This window comes from Paramormyrops kingsleyae, chromosome 6 (genome assembly GCF_048594095.1).
Source record: "Paramormyrops kingsleyae isolate MSU_618 chromosome 6, PKINGS_0.4, whole genome shotgun sequence".
NCBI classification, from domain to species: Eukaryota; Metazoa; Chordata; class Actinopteri; order Osteoglossiformes; family Mormyridae; genus Paramormyrops; species Paramormyrops kingsleyae.
In genome coordinates, this window is record NC_132802.1 from 27731480 (window position 1) to 27745235 (window position 13756).

General features: G+C 43.2%; 1 protein-coding gene across 4 annotated transcripts in view; it reads left to right on the plus strand.

Moving 5' to 3' along the window:
• The window catches only part of cttnbp2nlb (CTTNBP2 N-terminal like b), a 28417-nt gene extending 16148 nt beyond the window's left edge, over positions 1 to 12269 (plus strand). For 2 of the 4 annotated variants that reach the window (XM_023825626.2, XM_072712969.1), the window contains 3 exons: positions 3421 to 3666; positions 4551 to 4700; positions 7693 to 12269. In XM_023825626.2, coding sequence (XP_023681394.1) covers positions 3421 to 3666; positions 4551 to 4700; positions 7693 to 8817 — 1521 coding nt within the window. In that variant the 3' untranslated portion in view covers positions 8818 to 12269. Of the gene's footprint in view, positions 1 to 568; positions 613 to 984; positions 1098 to 3420; positions 3667 to 4550; positions 4701 to 7692 lie in introns of all 4 variants that reach the window. The other 2 variants (XM_072712970.1, XM_023825627.2) reach the window with 2 other exon arrangements.
• The last annotated feature ends 1487 nt before the right edge of the window (positions 12270 to 13756 follow it).

A 13756-nucleotide genomic window follows, 5' to 3' on the forward strand; every position in this document is an offset into this window, starting at 1 on the left:
GCCGATTGTCTGCCAGCTCAGGGTTCATGGGAACTACAGTAAAACTTCACTCACATAATGATGACCTGCTTGCTAGTGATTTAAAGGACTACACTTGCGTAATTCAGGAAGATTATAGTTGATCTTGTGTTTCTGCTAAGGAAGGCCGTGTTTTTCTTTAGTTTATTGCTCCATATAATGTGGATGGTGTGGTGGTCAGTGGTTAGCACTTTTGCCTCACACATCTGGAGACCAGGGTTTGAGTCTCTGCCTTGCCCCTATGTGTGCATGTTCTCTCCTTGTCATTTTGGGGTATCCCCTTCCTTGCACCTGTTGTATGTCCCTGCATGGAAAATAGACAGATGTTCCATGTAAAGGATGTATATGTGCCACTAAAGCGTTTCATAGGGGGGATTTTTTTTCCTGCCATGACCAGACGTTCCCTCAGCCGTACTGGGGACATCTTGCCCCTTCTGCAATGCTGGCAGTAGTTCACCTGCTGCTGTGTGTGCTTTGCCCAGCCTGAAAGGGAAATAACAGCAGAAACTGCATAGGATGCTGTTACTTTCTCTTTCATTTTCTCTTACAGGACACGGGTCTCTCTGACTGTGAGAATGAGACAAATCGTTTCCCGTAAGTCCAGAAGGCTTAACTGGAATTGCATAAAGAAGTACCAGAACATGGAAAACCACTGTGGTCATAGTTTTTGTTTGAATTAACACTGCAAATTGTTCATACATTGACTCTATAGTATTATAGAAATAATGTTTGTAGATAGTCACTCAGTATTTAATAAGCATTGCATATTCAATATGGATACTGCATATTCTGTTACAGGGATGTCCTCTCTTAGTTGAATTAACAATATTTTACTATGCAGTTGTATAAGAAATGATTGTAAATGAACAGGATCCAGACTCCAGCCACCCTGCATAGGACCAACGGGTACAGAAAACTGATGGATGGATAGATTGTAAATGAAGAATAACAATAGTGCATTTGCAGTTCTCTAAGGGGCAGAGCTTTGAAGGAGATTTCGTGAAGTATTAGTGCTAACTGGCTGCAGTCACCCTCAGAGGGGAGTATAGCCCGTGTGAGGCCGCACGTCCATGCTTCTGGTAATTACCTTCCCTGTAACGTTTGTGTTTACACGAAAATTTATCTTGTCTCTGCTTCACGGAAGAGGCTGCCATTGAAATTCAAGTCCAAACTGGATTCATATGCAAAGAATTGTAGGCCGGCCTGTGTATCGGCGACAAGATGCCTCTGACAGTCAATACTGTAGAATGTAGCATGCGTGCCATTTGAGATGGGCAGGTGTGTCGAGAATTTTTTGGAACTTCAGCAGCAGACTTTTGATAATATAGGAGGCAAACTTTTTAATAACCATGGGACTGGCGTTATAACCCCTCCATTTGTGTCCAGCTGCAAATGGATGGCGGCAGGTATTAATTACACTTTTGTTTTGAATGAGAGCCAAAGGCGAAGTTGAGATGCATTTCTTGCACTTTGATGTTCACACTTTGTATATCTCCCACCCCATATGCACACTAGGCTAGACCATCTGCTTAGGCTCTTGGCTTGATTGTATTTGTTACGGCCCTCAGCTTGATGTGGGACATTGAGATGCAGGGCACGTGCCCCGTGGTGAGGGTGGGGGGACTAGGAGGTGTACAGTGGGCTTTTACACCTATTTTGGCTAACTAAGCTCATTCTCTTCCAAGCTCACGCCCCCTGCTTGGGGGTGGGGCAAAGCCCCTGTTGTTATCCATTATATCAGGGTGCTTTGCCAGCTGGGGCTCCGTGGCTGTCCTGCGTCAGCTTTCAGAAAGGAGGTCTATCCTTTTGCTGCAGTCCTGATCTGGCCTGGATAATCTCTCTTGATTTAGGGCTGGGAATCAGCCCTGACCTCACAATTCGATCTGATTTCGATTCACAAGTGCCCAGTGCAATTCAGCTTCATTTCCATTCAATTTTGATTCGATGTAATTTAGCTAAAACCTCTTTTTAGAACAGTTCTTTGAGACACAAATCATCATGTAGATTAACTTCAAACAATAATGAAGATCAATGCTAAAAAAATCATTTGTTCACCAACGAGCAAAATAGTGCACTAGAGTCATCACATAATGTCAGTATTTAAAACAATTAACAATAAACAATTAAGTGTGGTTGTTAGGTAAAATTCAGCAAAAATATTTTCAAATTCATTTGGAAAAGGCATAAATTAACAAGATCTGTCTTGGGACTTTGTGACTTGATATTGAATCGTCAAAGCCAAATAACCATAAAATCGATATGTTTTTCCACCCTTACTCCAGTTACCAGTCTCAGTGCAGCAGGCTGGTTACTGTTTCCCCAACTTGCCACTTTCTGGCTCTTTTCTGCCTCAAGTAGATATACCTATTTTATTAATTTTTTGCCCCCAGAAACTCAGTCATTTTCCATAGAACAATAATACAGTTAGCTAATACATTTTTAAAACTGTCTTACAACTGCTATATTTCTTCAACCGTCAGGCTGTTTACAATTACACGCATGTAACTGCACCCATTTCAGTATCTGATTTTTTAGTATGCAGGTGCAGCTTCTTTGCCTCATAATGTCCAGATCACAATATTTAGTGCATGGACGACTAGGGCGGATACAGCATATGAATTGCAAAAATAATTAGGCAAGAAAAATCTAAATTACATTTTTGAAGAAACTTTGCAGGTACATTTATGTAAAGCCGTAGCTCTGCCCGAGCGCATAGCGTACCCTGGTTTACAGCTGAATGTTTTCACTTATCATTCTGAAATCAGTAACTTCTGCTTTAGATTTTCCAAAATAATACACCACTCTCTCTTTCTGTACCTGATCTGACTTATAACTCCCATTTAACTGTTACGCTGTTACATGCCGTTTCAAGGGGCTTTTCCAAAACTGTCCTTTAATAACAATTTCATACACATCGGTGTGGTTGTCATGTCTCACACTGCCGGTCATGACCTGGTGACACATCATTCCAGGGCCTGGTCGTAAACTCAGTCCTCGTCCTCCTTAAAAAATTGGGGAGGAATATCACCAGGACATCTCCAGCAGTTTCACTGCAAGAATTCCCATCCACAGCTTGATCATTTTTACCCCTGATTGTTGAACAAGCTTTTCAGATTTTCTGTGGCTAAAGATTTTGCCTCTATTTCTAAATGAAGCTGTACTGCATTGCAGTAATAGTACCTATTACTATTATATATGCGAGTGCTACCAACATTGTTGTGTCAGTGGTGAATGTAAACGAGCTGAATGCATCACATTTTTCCGTTGGTTATGCGAGTTGCTTTTAACGAGTACATCTGTGCAGTGAATCAGATGGGAATGTAAATCACGTCTTTGTCACCGCTCTGTAGATCTGTTTCCTGACCTCTGACCTGAAAATCCTGCCCACCTCTCATCCTCCAGGCCCAGCAGCGGGACGCCATCGTGCAGGAGCGCTATGGAAGGTACCGTCTGAGTGACCCCTTCCTGGCCTTGCAGCGTGACACTGAGGCAGGCCGGGGATTGGTTTCCGGGGCCGGGGCAGCGGCAAACTCCGCCGCCTTCCAGCCCAGCCCTATGGCCGTGCTCCAGCTAGTCATGGCCCACTCCAAGAGGATGCAGCAGAAATCCATGGCCCAGTTGGTTGCAGCTGAGAAGCGGCACAGGAAGGTAGATCCACAAATCCCACACGTTCTCAGTCCATCTGGGGGTTGTACTGCTGCTCAACAGCATCAGGGGCTTTTCTTCACGGAACATAGAACATAAACTTAGAACCTTATGTTTACAAGCCCAGTTTGTTAACCGCTAAAGGAAGGGTTTGAAACTGAATTGAATTCATTGTTAAAAACAGTGCTGACTGGAATACTGCCTCTGCTAAAGTATCCATTAATCACTGTCTTTGCATTATATATTATTCATTATAATAATTCTTTGCTTGTGCATATTTCTCTTCTCTGTTTCTCTTTTATAAATAAAGAAAGCAATTAGCCTGTGCTGATAATAGTCTCTGGGACATATCTGTGTCTCTAATCAAACCAGCTGTTGTTTAATGACAGTAATAACAGGAGTGAGCTCAATTATCTTTCTTTCAAAGCCTCCTGTTCCCACCCTACACCATCTAGCTTATATGAACAGGGCCGTGCATCTGCCAAAACAGTTGTCCCCTCTCCCCCCAGCACCTCCCCACCTCGCCTCCAGCTGGCAATTGTTCTGAGGCTTGGCTTCACATAATGGGTCTGCATCAGCAGGGGAGGGCTAAGAGGCAATTTGGGTCGGGGGTTGCTAGAGTGTGCTCTCATTGCCAGGACTGATCCATCATCTGCTATTGAAATTTGATCACTGATAAAATGAATTTGTTTAGGAGCTAAATGGTGCTTTAGCAATGAATCGGGGCCCTTTTGAGACAGACATAAGTCAAGGCTAGGATTGCAGCGTCCCTGCTCTCTAATGCATTTTAAAGATCGAGGACGTGGCCCTGGCTGTGGCTTGAATGATTGCGTATGCTGTGTGGATACACTGAAATGAGCCTGTTATCACCTGGCTTAATGCATCAGTGCGGGTCATGGGCCGGTGCTGCCCCCTTTTGTCCACGGCAGGTCATTGCTGACCTCGAGGAAGAAAAGCAGCGTCACGCACAGGATACGGCACAGGGGGATGACGTCACTTACATGCTGGAGAAGGAGCGGGAGCGGCTGCTGCAGGAAGTAAGCCTGCTTGTGTTTTACCCAGCTGAAGTTCTCGTACAAAGTGCTTTCACTGCGTTTTCCTTCTGTATTTCATGGGGTTTCTGAGTACCTCTACTCTTCTTCACTGTAGGCTTTTTGGACTTCTCCTGTATGGTCACATGACCGGGGCAGCTACTTGGCATATAGAAAGCATTCATGGGGATCAGACTCATTGTATTTGACAACAAAACGAATTAATTAATTAAAATCAAATAACTTTTACATCACAAAATATATAATAAAGAAAAACAAAAATATGCTGTTTGCATAAGTATGTAGATTCTTGAATTGAATTCCTGGCAAAGCACCTTTGGCATCAATTACAACTTTAAGACTTTTAGGTACATCTGCTATTATTATTATTATTATTATTATTTGGGTTTTTTTTGCGTACTTTTTCCCATTCTTGCTGACAGACTTTTTCAGGACTTGGGTAGCTGTGGCTGTTTAAGATGAAATTTTGTCCCAATTTGCCATCTTTAGCAAACAGAAACAGGTTTTCCTTTATTTTGTGCCTGTAATTTGCACTGCCAATTCTTCCTTCAGTCTTCACATGCTTTCCAGTCCCAGCGGATGAAAAGCAGCCACATGGCATTATCCTGCCACCAGCACGCTTCACTCTGGGCATGGTGTTACCTGGGTGATGTGCTGCGTTGGGTCTGTGCCAAACATAACGCTTTCCGCATTTGTTTCCTCTGACTACAGCACCTTTGGCTGTTTTCTTGCTGCATCACTCAGGTGTTTTGTTGCAAAGTATAGATAAGCTTTGAAGTGTTTTTTCTTAAGCGATGGCATCCTACTGGCCTTCCGGCCAAACAGGCGGATTTTATGCAGTGTTCTGCTAATGGATGGCTGACGCACATTCTCCCCCACTGCATTCATTGCAGTCTGTAGTTTGGCCTCAGAGCAGCATTTTTCTCAGGTTTCCTTTTTGCCCGGGTGCTGAGTTTAGAGGACTGGCCCAATCCAGGCAGTATCTGTGCTGTCTATTGCTTCTTGCATTTCTTGATGATTGAGTAAGCTGGTCTCAGAATTTTTGGGCACTGTGGGTTTTTTTATTTTTTAATCCAGCTCAGAAGCTCTCTTTCCTGATAACTTGATCTCTGATTTGCTTGAAAACTCCTTAAGACTCATTACCTGACTGAGGGACCTCGCTGATACATCTGCATTTATCTTAAGACCTGTGATCAGTTATTGTGAGCCACTGTTATTTCACACTGGCATTGACCATTCAGTTAAATTTTTGCGCCTTAAATTTAAGGTTTGCTACAATGAAAAGATTTAAATATTAATGCAAATGGACGATTCAGAATTATTAAATATATTTTGTGACATATAACTAGAAAAATGTGATTTTGTCTGAAGACTTTAGCAAGGCACTGTATTTTGCAATCATTAGGCATTGATAGTGCCTCTGTTACACATTCAGGTGATCATCATAGATCATTCATAGTATATTGATAGGGTTTTCACACTGCATCCACTGGCCATTAACACAGCTTTACTAATATATAATTCCAGTCAAAAATGTGGACACACCTACCCATAGAATGGTTTATTTCTACTATTCTCCACATTTTACACTAATTATAAAGACATCAGAACAATAAAATATAATATAAAATATATAATATATGGAATTATGCTCTGACCAAAAAAATATTAAACAAAAAAATAATAATTTGTTGGGGGCATGGGGCGGCTCTGTGGTTTGGGACTCAGAAGGTTGCTGGTTCAAATCCTGTGGTCTTGGAGCTTTTATTATTCATTAAAAGGCCCTTTGCAGGTTATTTGGCCAGTTTACTTTTAACCAGTTGAACTAAAAGCAGGGTTGCCAACTCTCATGCATCTAGCGTGACACACACACTTTTTGACACTCACGCTCACACAAGAAATCTTATGGTAAATCTGTATTATTTCATTATAAACCTGAAATTAGCTACATCAAAAGCATTGGGGTAGTTTGCAAACCCTACAGACGATTTACATGGTAATAAAACTATTACCTACATGTAAATGAGTATGCAGACTTGTCTCGAATTGAAAATCTCACACCAGCCAGCTGACCAAAGTTGACAACCCTGTAAAAGGTCATTTGCTCAGCTTTTTCGTAATTTAGTAATGAAAAGAAACCAAACACAGTGTGCATGAAGTTCCAGATCCATAAAGCCCAGAAATCAGAGCCACCCCATTTCAGAAAACACCAATAATCAAAGACATAAATTAATTTGTTAAATCTACTGAGACAGAAAGCCTTGACAATTAACCTATGAAACAGTGTGGAAAGAATCTTTTCCAGCCAGAAGCATTTTTTCCACCAACCCTAAGGTCCCTGTTTGGGTTTTGCAGTGGGATGCAAAAGTCATGCCTTGTATAGAATTCTCTGGAAGGGAGATGAATGGCATCTGCTCTCAGTGTTTGCATTTGCTATGCTTCCTCGCCCCTGTTCTCTCTTCCTGTGTAGTGTCTTCCTTTCTTAACCCCCTCCCCCAACTCAACAAGCCATAATTCTTTTCAGAGCTTCACAATGGAGGGAACCTTTGGTTCTCCAGCATGTTCTTGTGTTCGCAGTAGGATCTCACTGCCCCCCCCACCCCCGAGTCAGCAGAGGAAATGGCTGTTGTACTGACAGGAAACCGGTTGTGTCCAGGTGGCCGGGGTCTACCCCTCCTGCCTTGTATTTGTAGCCTAAGTTACGGCAGTCTTTTGGCTCTTTCAGTAGGGAAGTGCGTTGTGCTTCATGTGACTTGTTTTACTGCTCCTGGGAAAGGTTTTGGATCTGGAATGGTACCTAGCATTGCCCTTCAAAATAGCATTCTTTTATTTATAATCTATGTGTAAATAACTAAAGTTAAGATGAAGGCCTTTATATTCTCAAGCAGAAGATCATGCATTAGTTATTGTAGTTTGTAAATGGTGAATGGATGATACTATGATTTCTTTGTGTATTTGTGTCTGTGCATTTCTGCAGCTGGATTTTGAGAAGGGACAAGTGAAGCGCCTGGAGAAGGAGCAGAAGAAGCTGATGTGCCAGCTGGAGGAGGGTCAGACCCAGAACGAGCAGCTGTCTTCTGCCCTGGCTCTTGAGTGCCAGCAGGCCACTGCCCAGGCCCAGGAGGACAGTCAGCGGGTGGCTGATCTGCAGGCGGAGATGCAGGCAGAGCGGGAGCAGGTGACACAAGCGCAGGAGCGCTTCCGGCACGAAGAAGGCCGCTGCAGAGATCTGCAGGCACAGGTAGAAGGACTGCTGAGAGATCTAGCCAAGATGGCCGCGATGCTGCCCGCCAAGGCCACCACCGTCGCAACTACCACCCAGACAGAGCCTGGCGAGAGACCTGCACCCAGGTCACCTGCTCTGCCCAAGATAAATGGGCATCATCTCACTCAGAGGGATGCAGAGGGGTCAGTAGAGAAGCCAGCCCATGATTATGGCCAGGAGAACGGGGTTGGACTGCGCTCTCCCATCCACCCCCATGCCAGCCTGTCACCAAGCAGCACTGCCTCTTCCTCCCTGACTTCCTCACCCTGCTCTTCTCCGGTCCTGGCCAAGCGTTTAGGTGGGGCCGGTGCCCTCAGCCCTGGCTACCAATCCTCCTACCAGGCGAGCGTTAACCAGCGATTTCAGGCTGCTCGTCACAAGTTCCAGGCCCAAGCCGAGCAGGAGCACAGTGCCGGTGGGCCGGCATCCCCCCACGACCTCTCACCAACTACAGCCGAGCACACGGCCAAGCAGTTAGCACGCCACACCGTCACCCAGGTGTTATCGCGATTCACCAGCCAGCAAGGCAGCACTAAGCCACCCACCCCTAACAATTCCCCCTTTGGCACAGACTACCGCAGCCTGGCCTGCCTCTCTCCAACAGCCAAATCCTCCAGCCCCCTTTCTCCTGGGATTAAATCACCCACCGTTCCTAGGGGGGAGAGGGTGCATCCTCCCCCAATTCCCCCAAAGAAACCTGACCTGGCCCAGTCACCAGCCTCCCCTGGCCCCCCTGGCAGAGCCAGCCATTTCCCGGAGCTGACAGGCAGCTGTTGCCTGACCAGCACTCAGGAGGGCGCCAAAGAGCTGGACCTCGTTGTGTCCTCTACCAGCTAGCCTCATGCGCCCCCTACTGGCTCTATCGACAGTTACACAGATTTAGGATGCAGAAACACTGGTTTATTTAACTTTTATTTTTAACGATGACTTAATTGTTGCATATCTTAAAAACACAGCAAGTTATTCTGCTTTACAGAGTGGCATGCAAAGGTTTTGGCACCATTGCTTAAAATGCCTGTTACTGTGAACAGTTAAGTGGGCAGAACATGAACTGATCACCCAATGGCATAAAGTGAAAGATAACATATTTCTATAATATTTCAAGCAAGGTTACATTTTCATTTCCATCATTCATAAGTACAAAATAACAAAAAAATGAGAGGGCCTGAAGCAAAGGTTTTGGCACCGACATGGTCAGTACCCACTTTGGCAGGTATCACAGCTTGTGAATGATTTTTGTAGCCAGCAAAGAGTCTTTCAGTTCTAACTTGGGGGATTTTCACCCATTCTTCCTTGCAAAAGGCTTCAAATTCTGCAAGATTCTTGGGCCGCCTTGCATGCACTGCTCTTTTGAGATCTATCCATAGATTTTCAGTGATGTTTAGGTTGGGGGACTGTGAGAGAACCTTCAACTTGTGCCTCTTTTGGTATTTCATAGTAGATTTTGAGGTTTGTTTCGGATCATTATCTTGTTGTAGGACACGTCCTCTTTTTAACTTTAACTTTTTTACAGATGGTGTGATGTTTGCTGCCAGAATTTGCTGGTATTTACTCAAATCCATTCTTCCCTCTACCAATGACATGTTCCTTGAGCCACTGGCTGCAACACAAGCCCAAAGCACGATCGATCCATCCCCATGCTTAGTACTTGGACAGTTGTTCTTTCCCTGTAATTCGACTCCCTTCTCCTCTACACATAACTTTGCACATTGTGGCCAGAAAGTTATATTCTTACTCAGTCCACAGGACCTGTTTCCAAAGTTTGTTTATATGTTCCTTTGCAAACTTCAGATACCCTGAATTTTGTGGTTAGGATGCAGGAAAGGTTTTCTTCTGCTGACTCTACAATGAAGGTCATGTTTGTTCAGATGTCACTGTACAGTAGAACAATGCAGCACTACTCCAGTATCTGCTAAATCTTCATGGAGGTCTTTTGCAGTCAAATGGGGCTTTTCATTTGCCTTTCTAGGAATCCAACTAGCAGTTCTTTCAGAAAGTTTTCTTGGTCTTCCATACCTCAACTTGACCTCCACCATTCCTGCTAACTGCCATTTCTTAATAACATTATGAACTGAGGAAACAGATACCTGGAAATGCTCTGCTATCTTCTTGTACTGTAGCTGTCTCCTGCTTTTTGAGCATCAATTATTTTATTTCATTTTTCGGGGTGATAGGCAGCTGCTTAGAGGAGCCCATGGCCTCTGATTGTTGGGACAAGGTTTAAGGAGTCAGAGAATTTATACAGATTTACAATTTGCATCACCTGGGGTTTCCTAATGATGACTGTGAACAAGCCATAGTCCTAACCAGCTAGTGAAGGTCTGGGAACTTTGTAAATGTTCTTTGAAAGCTCAGATATCTTTGGGTGTCCAAATTTTTGCTTCAAGCCCTTTTCATTGTTTTGGTATTTTGTACCTGTGAAAGACTGAAATAAAAATGTAATCTTTAACTTTATACCTTTTGGAGATCAGTTCATCTTGTGCTCACTTACCTATTCACAGTAACATACATTTTATGTAAGGGTGCCCAAACTTTTGCATGCCACTGTATTTGGTGGGAACAGAAGAACATGAATCAATGAGTTGAAACAATAAGTATCCAGGCAGCTGAATGAACAAGTGCTTGCCTGTTTGTCACCTTTAGCAAAGAGACATGTTTTTGGTCACATGGGCTTCATGTTATAAAGTTTGTTATATAAACAGAGGGTGCAACATATTGTACTGTTGCCCTCGAAAATTACCCAGAAGCCATAAGCTCTGCACCACGGACTATGTTGTAAGGGTCTGTCCTGTGGACTCCACAGAAGTTGCGTCCTACTGTGGCATCTGAGTTCAGTCCCCTATGTGCCCCTTAAGCTATTTGTGGGTAGGGGGGCTGGATTTCTGTCCCTCTTGTCAACTTAAAATGATGTTAACATGACTGTAAATCGTAGGTGTCATGACTAAACATCCATCTGTGTGAACAGATTACTAAATCCAGATAATCACAGACAGTGACCTCCATCAGAGTAAATAATGATTAAGCACCATCCAAACAAACAGCAACTGATGTATGTACAGTACTACTGAAGCTAAATTCCCCTCAATATAACAAATTCTTATGGGTGTGAACAGGTCCCGTCTCTCTGTCTCTAAGCCATTGTTAGTACCGCTTCCAGAAGCTTAAAGAGATTCGATCGGATCAGATTTTTAAAACTTACTGAACATAATTTTTTTACTCATGGAATTTTGACAATATAAGAGTAAACCTCTGTTTGAGTGAAGAGTGCATTCATCCTTGTTCTTTCTGACCATAATTGCTTAACTGGTTTAAGGTTTTGGCCCTTTTAAAATCACCACCCCTAGAGTATGTCCTCTTGCACTTATATGCAGCTGTTGTCAGTTTTGAAATTAAATGTATTGGATGTGCCTGCTTCGAGTGAATGCTGCATATAAGGTAAAAGAAGAGACAAAGTAATACTCCGACTGCATTTTTTTGTTTCTTTTGTTCTTCAATTTAGTATACAGTTTTGATGTAAAGGATGTATACTGGGTGTCACAATTACATGTTGCTGATGTCAAACCTCACAAACTGCTGCACTTACTATGGTGTTTAAACTCCAGGCTGTATTCTGTCATATGCACACAAAGGAAAGCTTACATTCACTTTACATGGAGGAAACAATGTGAAAAATATATGTAGGCTAGTCCTTTATGAGTGTTTGATAGTGTCCTTGATTTTGAAATATGTAGCTAGATCCAGCTTCCTAAGAACAGGATGAAGGATCTGGATTTCTGTCTAATACCATCCATGTCCATTGATAATCTACTGATTGTGATTAGTCACATCATTTTTAATAAAAGCACAATGGATTAAATATGGTTATTAAAATAGCCACTGGAACTGCTGTTTTTTTGGTAATTATTGGTAATTTGATATTAACATTTTTATACTTAGAACTTACACTGTTTTTTATGACTGTATGTGTATGAGATAATCAGGAAAATCTGAATTATATATGGATCCTTTTTTGTATCTTGGCATCATAAAAGAGCACATTCCAAAATACTGTTCAAATGTAGGGGTTTTTTATTTCTACAAAGCATATAACATGAAAGTTTGTGTTTCTTACTTTTGTGTTTCTTACTTTTAATGAGTATCATGTGGGATACAGTGGGTGATATACTTTCTGTATTAAGGCTTTACCTCACTGACACTCCACTATTCCAGTATTCTAGGTGATGTTAACATTTTAACATTCCTGGAACCAAAAAAAATATACCAGAGTAAAATAAAGAAAATCAATGGAATGTTTATTTGTTTGTGTTTTTGTGGCCGGGAAATTGCCCGGTAAGGGTTGTGAGGGTTAACCATGACCTGGTTCACCTTATATGGGATTTCTAAGCACTGAATAAAACATATGGGCATGGCTATGACCAGGGAGGAAGATTTTACCTGCCCTGATCTGTGTTGGTTTGCAATGTTTTCACATTATTACACATTCTGGTCCTCTGGTGCATCACATGCATGAAAAGCTGTAAAGCTGAGAATAAAGCATGAAATAGAGAGAACCAAAGTCTTGATTTGCTGTTAAATTACAATTTAGAAAATAGAAGCCATAAATTATATACTTTGAGTTTTTTCAGTCAAAATGTAAACCTGCTCACTGAAAATAGTGGCACAAATATAATTCCATAGTAGCCCCCCATGAGAAGAAAGCAGCATTACTGTAGACCTGCCAGAGTGGAGACTCCTGCTCCGCTCTCTATTCACCCCTGTTCCACCTCGCATTCAGTGCCAGTTATTGTTGATTCTTATGAAACTTATTGAGCGTTCTCCTTTTTGTTTAGCACTGAGCTACCTTGCCTGTTCCGGCCCTGTCCCAATCCTGTTCCCCTCCAACACTCTGCATTCCCACTTCTGCTCCATGACCCTGACTCCAAACTTGCTTGTTGGCTCCAGTCCCCTTTACCCTTTTCCTGAAATAAAGCCCCATGTACCACATTCTAGATTCCCAAGTTTCTCCTCATAACAGAAAACCTTGCTGAACACCATGGGTCCTGTGGACACCCAGCGCCAGCTGCAGGATGCTCTCTCCCAGATCGTGCAGCTTACCTACCTGCTTGGGCAGCTCCAGCATAGGATTGTTGCTGCCATTCCCCTGCTGTTGTCCCCTTCGTGTCCTTCGTCAGGGGTCCCTAATAAGATGCCAGTAATTATGATGGTAATCCCTACACCTGCTGTGCCTTTCAGATACAATGTGAGTGCTATGTGGTTCACCATGCTTGGAAGTTGCAGGGAGACACAGATCGGGTCCATTTCATGATCTCCCTGCTGACTGACAGAGCCTGCAATTGTGCAACTGCACTCGGCACCAAAAAACAGCATTCTGTTGAACTCCTCAGGGGCATTTCAAGCCACCTTCAGCGAGGTCTTCAATTATCCGGTGGTCTGGCATAGTAGAGGGGACTGTCTTTGCACTCTTAGGCAGAGGATCTGACCAGTCACAGATTTCACCCTGGAGTTCTGGACCCTTGCCACGGGGCTGGGATGACCCTTGGATTGTCTGCAAGTCTTCTACTGGTGGCTCAACCCGGAGCTCCAGGTCAGAGATTGCATGTGGCGGCAATGCCCAGTCATTTGAAGAATATGTCTAGCTGTCCATCTTGCTGGACATATTCACTGCCGCTTCTCCGTGGCTTGGACTAAATCCCTGTGCCTCGCCCAGACCCATTCAACAGACACCAAGCCCTTGCATATAGGTGGAGTCCAACAAGTCCATCAAGCACCAACAGAG